General features: G+C 41.9%; 1 protein-coding gene across 1 annotated transcript; it reads left to right on the plus strand.

The window, feature by feature from the left end:
- Positions 1-2,363: 2,363 nt before the first annotated feature.
- Positions 2,364-6,982, plus strand: PPP1R3C (protein phosphatase 1 regulatory subunit 3C). Its single transcript, XM_019739231.2, has 2 exons — positions 2,364-2,506; positions 4,513-6,982. The coding sequence occupies exons 1-2, from the start codon at positions 2,493-2,495 to the stop codon at positions 5,450-5,452; spliced, it is 954 nt and encodes a 317-aa protein (XP_019594790.2). The 5' UTR covers positions 2,364-2,492; the 3' UTR covers positions 5,453-6,982.
- The last annotated feature ends 1,060 nt before the right edge of the window (positions 6,983-8,042 follow it).

Here is an 8,042-nt window from a genome sequence, read left to right on the forward strand (position 1 = left end):
CCCATAATGAAGGGCAGTAAAAGCCAGGAAGGAGACAAGTGAGGGGCCATATTATACTAAGTGAAATAAGTCAGATGGAGAAAGACAAATTCTGTATGATACCTCTTATATGCAGAATCTAAAAAAGCTGAACTTATAGACACAGGAAGTAAAATAGTGGTTATCAGGGGCTGTGGGTGGGGGGGATGGAGGAAATGGGGAAATGGTCAAATAGTACCAACTTCCAGGGATCTAATGTACATCATGGTTAATAATACTGTATTATATACTTGAAAGTTGCTAAGAAAGTACATCTTAAATGTTCTCACCACAAAAAGGAAATGGTAATAATGTGATATGATGGAGGTGTTAGATAATGCTCTGGCAGTAATCATTTTATAATACATAAGTGTATCATATCAACACATTGTACACCTTAAGCTTACACAATGTTATATTAGATCTAAATGACTGACTGGAGAGGGGCTGGATCATCCAGTTTAGAGGTTTATTAAGTGTTGACTCCTCTTAGCCCCATTTTGCTGATCTTCTATTTTTAGGAAGTTCAGAGAGAGTGACTTTTATGGCACCAGTCAGCACCAGGGGGCAGGAGAGAAAGCAGCATGAATGTTGAGGCGCAAACACAAACGGAGAGTGTGAGTGAAAGACATGAGCGTGTGGTGCCAACACAGTTTTTGTCACCTCGTAGGTAGGCTATACATGTTAGCTGAATCTCAAAGTTTTAAAGTCCTTTACAAATCATTTCTTAATCATTTTCCCAATCAGAAGTCCATGTTCATTGTAGAAGAATTAAAAAATACAGAGAAGCAAAATGACAAAGAAATTTTTAATTACTCATAACCTCACCATCCAAAAATAAGCACTGTTAACATTTTGGTAGAGCATATTCTATTATCTATGTATACACACCTTTTCCCCAAAATGGGATCACAACACATTCTTGTTATTTTATGTTTGTCCATAACTTTAACTGGTAATGTCCACTTTTTAAGCTCAACATATGATCATGAATGGTGAAAAAAACTCAACCCAGTGTTCTAGTTTGGGCTCTGCCCTAACCAGTCTCTGGCAAGCAGTGCAGCTTCTCTGAGTTTTAGATTCCTCATTTGTGAAATAAGGGCTTTGAAGCCAATGATAACCTAGAGCACCTTCCACCTCTATCATTCTCATTGTTGATGGGAAAGTATCTAGCAAGTGTCAAACCCAGATTATGTCCTTCCAGCTAGTTTTGGTTGGGCTGAGGGGCTAGTGAGTCTGCTATAGTTGGAGTTTTCATTTCAAAATTCAGGCCAAAGCACGAACTATCTTCCCCAGTGATATTCAGCATGAGTTTCTTTTTCTTCATTCTAATCACTCCACTTTAACAATTTCACGGTTTGACAGTTACTTAAAAGACACAAGGATTTTTGTACATTTTAATTGATGCCTGGATATCTAAGTTAATAGAGCAGAAGTAGGAGGTGGGTTTTAAAAAAATAATTCATACTCTACTTAGAAATTCAATTTTATGGTTGTGATTGATGGTCTAAGAACTCCCCAAACTAAACAAAATAACGAAACCTCAGTGAAAGTAACTGGCTCAGAGAGTCAGGAAACTTACAATGTGATATTTTAACATTTTGGTTTCCACATCACTGCCAAATGATGTCAGAAGTGAGCTGAGGGATTTGGGTTGACCACTGGCTCTGTGGCTGACCGGCCACGTGAGTGAAAAAGGGCATTTCACTTCTGGCTTTAGTTTGCTTTTCCAGGGAGAAAAACTGAAAAATAGATCGAAACACAAAATTCCTTATAATTAAATGCTACCTCACGGTTTTATGGGGCTAGCATGCTCATGCTTTATTAACAACATTTGTTAGAGATGGTTGATTCCCGGCAGCCTTCGTCCACTGCCTGGTGCATTTGTAAATTCACCCTAACCAAAACACATGCAGCCAGCTTTTTACTACTCAGGCGAAGCTGAGAGGGTGCACTAAGCAATGAACAGTATAAACATTTCAAATACTATATACATTTGGAACTATCCACAGCTTTCTGTGCTCAGATTTAACTCGGTACAGACTCCTTTCTCAAGACTCCAAAGGCATCTCCTTCCCGGGAGCCGGCTGAGCTGGCGTCTCGCCTGGGCGAGGTTTGCAGCTTTCTACCCTCGCCAGCACCCGCTACGTGCGGCGCTGCCTGCGCGTCCCCTCGCCCGGGGCTAGTTCAGTCAAGCTGGTGGGGGAGTCCCCAAGCACCCCGCCCCACCCTCAAGCCCTGCAACTCCAGCACCACGGCGGTCACGTACTCCCCGTGAGGGCTCGCGCCCCAGCTGGGCTCTGGTTGGTCCCAGGAGTTGGGTCACGTGGTCCGGAGCAGATAAGGGGGGCCCTCTCCGGCGCCGCACCCACAATCCGCCGGAGCTGTCGCCCAGCGGGGACAGCTGGGAACCGGGTACGAGTTTGCGCAGGCAGCGCGTGCTACCTCCTTTGGTCCGCTGCCCTCTCTGCCTAATGAGCTGCACGAGGTAGGTTCACCCGGGACGAGAGGGGTGCGCGCCGCTGCGGGGAGATTGGGCTGCGTTTCCCTTCGGTCCTCTCTGCAAATGGAGACTCCACGCGAGGCCAAGTTGACTGACTGTTGTGTTGAATCTGGCATCCGGGAAGCCTCGGAGGTGTAGAGGTTTGCTCTGTGTTTCTTAGGCGGAGCTGATTTTGGTAATCCGCCTGTTAAACCAGAAGCTGGTTTAAGGAGTCAGATTTAGTAGTGATTCTATTATGGACTGTTCGTTATCTCTTGGTCCTGCACAGATGTCCCAAGGATTCTTAACTTGTGGGAGCAACACTGTGACATTGCTGGTTGGGTAGTGTAGCATGGGAGAAAAACTATAGGACTATGATTCGTCCTCGTCCGCTCTTACCACGGTTGGCCATAGTAAGCTCAGTCTCAGAGTTTGAGCAAATGATGATTTTTGAACTCTTGGTCAGGACTTAAAATTCCAGGGAAATCGCTAAATTCTAAAACTGTCTTTCTATAAGTGCAAAAAATAAATTACAAAGCAAACCCACAAAACAGACCTTGCACAAAACTACTTTAAATAGCTTCCTTAGACATAACGGCAGAAAATTTCTCCAAAAAATCCTGCCTGTTAACTATTATTAGACCCACAAATATAGCTACAGCTTTCATTTGTTTGTTCTAAGTTTATGTCTTCCAGAAAAATCCAAGGACTGATAAAGTAAATTCTGTGAATGTCCTTTTATTATCCGTTTTGTGATAATGACCATCTGTCTTCATGTTTAGAGCTGCTGTGAAGAGTTACTAAGAAATGTCATATACAATATACACACACCTCTTATCAGTAAGGCTAGGATAGGGGAAAAAAATTCATAAGCTTGGCAATATGTACTGAGGGCTAAGAGCCAGGAAAAGAACAAAACAAAAATCTTGATCTTGATGGACGCTTCTTAATTTAATATTGCTGAGCATAGTTATGTTTAAATTTTTAAGGAGCTTTATTATCTTGCTGGGTATAAATATCCATTGCTAAAACATTAGAAAATGCCAAAAAAAAAAAAAGTACCAAGACAATAGATCACCTACAAACCTATCACTCAGAAATAATTAACTTTTTGGTGTATTTTCTATTGTTTTTATACGTTTACAAGCTCATACATATATAATATATATTAAAAACAGTCCAATTTTCAGGTAATCAGCTTTTTCCTCTTAAATATGCACTCGTCATGGATGTCTTTCTATATGAAACATAGATTCTATGTCAGGTTTTTCTTTAAGTGCATTCATTGCTAGCTTACATTTCAGTTGGTCATTTGTGGGAAATGAGGAAGAGAATGGTAATCAAAGTGCAGCTATAATAACCCCCCTGACTTCACTCTTTCCAGCTTTCTCACTCTCAAAACTGTTTCATGAGAATTTTTATTGCTTTTTTTTTCTTTTTCTTCTCAAGTGGGTTACCTTTTCAGAGAAGGGTGATCAATTCAGCAGCAAAATCAGCAAAGCAGCCAGAGGGAACACTGAGTCTGGAACTTTGGTTCCAGAACCTGTCTGGTCATTAGCATCTCCTGGGAAGCTTTAAGAGCATATGTAGCTCTTCATCTTCACTCCAGAGGTTCTGCCTCAGTGGCTCTTAGTCCTAGGAATCTGCATTGAAGAGAAAGAAAGCAAGAAAGAAAACCAGCTCCCTAAGCCATTATGACTAGACCGGTTTGAGAAGCCCTGGTAGAAACAGAGCCAGTGGTTTTTATAGCTGTATTAAAGATTATGTGTCCCAACTCTTTTATTTCTCAGATGCTGAAACTGAGACACCCTCCCCCTCCACGAGTGTTTTAAGCTATTAATCTATGACCTTATGGCCAGTCAAGGGTAGAGCTATCTAATATTTTCTTTTACTACATATGGTAGCACCTCCCTGATACGTGCGGGCTATAATTTAGCCAACACAAAAATAGTATATATTTGGGAAGAACATTCCAGATCCAGGTGATAACCCTTCTTCTTCTTGTATTCCAGGATGATCCAGGTCTTAGATCCACGGCCTTTGACAAGTTCGGTCATGCCAGTGGATGTGGCCATGAGGCTGTGCTTGGCTCATTCACCACCTCTGAAGGGTTTCCTGGGCCCTTATGATGACTTTCAACGACAAAATTTTGTCAACAAATTAAAGCCTCTGAAATCGTGTCTCAATATAAAACAGGAAGCCAAATCACAGAATGACTGGAAGCATTCACACAACCAAGCCAAGAAACGGGTTGTGTTTGCTGACTCCAAGGGCCTCTCTCTCACCGCCATCCATGTCTTCTCTGACCTCCCAGAAGAACCAGCGTGGGATCTGCAGTTTGATCTCTTAGACCTTAATGATCTGTCTTCGGGCTTAAAACTCCATGAGGAGAAAAACTTGATTTTAGATTTCCCTCAGCCTTCGACTGATTACTTAAGTTTTCGGAACCACTTTCAGAAGAACTCTGTGTGTCTGGAGAACTGCTCTCTGCAAGAGCGAACAGTGACTGGGACTGTGAAAGTGAAAAATGTGAGCTTTGAGAAGAAGGTTCAGATCCGTATTACTTTTGATACTTGGAAAAGCTACACCAATGTGGACTGTGCCTACATGAAAAATGTGTATGGAGGCTCAGATAGTGACACCTTCTCGTTTGCCATTGACTTACCCTCTGTCATTCCAACTGAGGAGCAGATCGAATTCTGCATTTCTTACCATGCTAATGGGCAGATCTTCTGGGACAATAATGAGGGTCAGAATTATAGAATTGTCCATGTGCAATGGAAACCTGATGGTGTGCAGACACAGATGGCATCGCAGGACAGTGCATTCCACCGGGTGCCACCCAAGACTGAGTTAGAACCAACAATCTTTGGCAGTCCAAGGCTGGCCAGCGGGCTCTTCCCAGAATGGCAGAGTTGGGGGAGAGTGGAGAACTTGGCCTCTTATCGATGAATTAAGCAACCTAGTGACTGGTCTTGGCCTGTCAGATTCCCCATGTAATCCCAGGCCTATATTGCTCAATATTAGGAAGTCTTAGCTACTTTCCTTCAGTAGTTTAGGTTTGAGCTTTCGAGACCTGGCTACAAAAAAGATAGCCACTTAAGAAATAATTTAGTGTTGGGGTCTACATGGATGATGCTACAGTTTGGCTGTGGAGGATCCAGTAACAGCCTGGAACCCCACTTTCATAAAAGTAATACGTTTTCAATGCCATTTCTCCTTCCCTCTCAATTCACTAGCTTTCACATTGAGGAAAAAAAGGTTGAGGAAAGCCAGTTGATGGTGATGGAAAGCTGTGTTAATGGTATGAGGAATGTCTGAAAAGTGTTTATAAAGGGCTCTGTAACTTGAGTTAGAATAAGAGCGGGAGGTCTGATACTTAACTGTTGGTGAGAAAATGTAAGGTTATTTTGCGTTTTTAAGTTGGTTTTACAGTTCTCTCCTGGGTAAACAATTTGTAGAGAGGAGAAAAATATCCATTCTATGTATTCTTGTGGAGAAAAACCAAACAAACTTTAGGGGTGTTGGGGAAAGGTGGATTATATAACTCTGGAGAATCAAAATTGTAAGGGAAGCCTTTCTGTTCAAACATGATTTATCAAAAACCATGATTTGGGGAAACTTGAAGCAAATCTGGTTTTGCAGTCGTCATGTTATAAGTGACCTTGTTTGTGATGAAGGCTTCATGCTCGGGTTCTCAGTATAGAATGCTGCTTAACCAAAAAGATATGCCATCACCAATGGCTAACAACTTGTAGGGACTCTGTCATGTCAAAAATAGCTCTTTGCAAGTGCCTTGATTAAATCAGAGTATTGTAGTTGCTTAACCCAAATATCTGAAGGGTCATCTGATGACTCGTGAGTGTCTGGCCTCATAAGAAGGTCCGCTCTGTGTACTGGCATTCCTCCTGCAATGCTGTTGTATCACCGAGAGTGTTGTCAGTGTGCACAGCTCACATCCTTCATATTGAAGGTGACTTATTTTTCCACCATGCTTTTTCGATGTGATGTTGGAAGTGAGGACTGACACTGATTCTCAATTCAAGAATCAAGTACCTTGCACATGAAAGTAGCAATCTGTTTCTTTCCTATAGTTCTCTTGTTGTTTTAAGTCTTTCTACCAATTCCTTTGAAGTCAAAATATATTTTTTAAATAGATGTGAATTGTTTTGGATGTGTCATAATGTATTTGTTTTGAGGTGTGCATAAATCCATTCTGTAAGATCTCAAGGACAGGAGCCCCTGAATGTTTGCTTCTGTCATTGTGCATGTCCATTGAGAGGTGTTCAGAGAATGGAGTTAATTTTAACACGTGTGATCTGCTATGCTGGAAAAGTGCTATTGGAATAACTGCTGTGACAGTATTTGAAGTACCCACAATTTTGGCTAGCACCCACAATTTTTCTACTCTAAATATTTCACTCTCCTATAGCTATGCTTAGTGAACTTCTCACATTAAAAATAAAAGTGTTTGATATAAGATCTAAGTATGTTGTCTTTATCAAAGCCATAATTGGTTAAAAAAGAAACCATGAACTGGGATTCTCCTGTTTTGTTTAAGGACAACTGAGCAAGGTTAGTTTGGATTAAGAATTGGATTCACCTAAGGATATTCGCATGGTCCCAGTCTTGTGGGTGACTTCCTACCACCTGATCACTGGGGCTGGGATCCAGGGGCAGTGACTTGAGCTGCTGCAACTGTCCCCATCTGTGCTCACTGCTCATCACACATACTATCTGCTGGATCAGGGTTATTTGAGGGGGCACTTTTCAGCTTTAAAATAGGAGTAGAGATGGTGTGGGAAGGGCTGGAATGGCTTCTACCTCTTGAGCTCCAGCAAGGGGCAAAGCTTGGAGCTGCACAGAGGGCATAGGGAGGGGGCAGCAGGCATCAGCCCCAGACTGAAGGGACAGGCTCAGTTCTTTGGGGTGAGAGGCAGCAGGTCTTTGAACTTAAGCAGTAGTTTCAGTTCTTGCCTAAAATTCCAGAAAGAGCTTCTGCACACTGTATCTAAAACTTAAGGGGAAATAAGTGACCAACCTTCTGGGAAAGCCCAATTATTAAGACCAAATGTTATCATCAGAACATCCTCTTCAGCAGAAGTTGTAAACTATAGGCCTGCAGGCTATATCTAGCTGCAGATGTATTTTGTTTGACACAGGGGCTTTGTTTTGTTTTTCTTCTTTTTAAAAACAATTTATTTACAAAATTAAATAGCAGACTACATTTTTAAAAATCTATATTTTTTCCTTGAAAAGTTGTAAGATCCTTCTTTATAGTGACATCACCTGGAGTTGAATAGTAGCTGCCCCTTTAGATAAGGCATGCATCCCTACATGGAGCGTCCTGCCTTATGTTGTCAAGAGTTCCCACCTACTGCTTCACTCTCTTAGACTATCTGCCTGACCTCTGTAGGCATTGGAGTTCATTACCCTTATTTTGTTTCCTCTGGCTTTCTATTCATGCCAATGGTTGAGTGAAGGAGAACACCCTCTTCCCATGGGATGGAGAACAATAAAATTTGGGTCCAATGGGGGCCTT

Source organism: Rhinolophus sinicus, linkage group LG07, assembly GCF_036562045.2.
Source record: "Rhinolophus sinicus isolate RSC01 linkage group LG07, ASM3656204v1, whole genome shotgun sequence".
In the NCBI taxonomy this organism is placed as follows: Eukaryota; Metazoa; Chordata; class Mammalia; order Chiroptera; family Rhinolophidae; genus Rhinolophus; species Rhinolophus sinicus.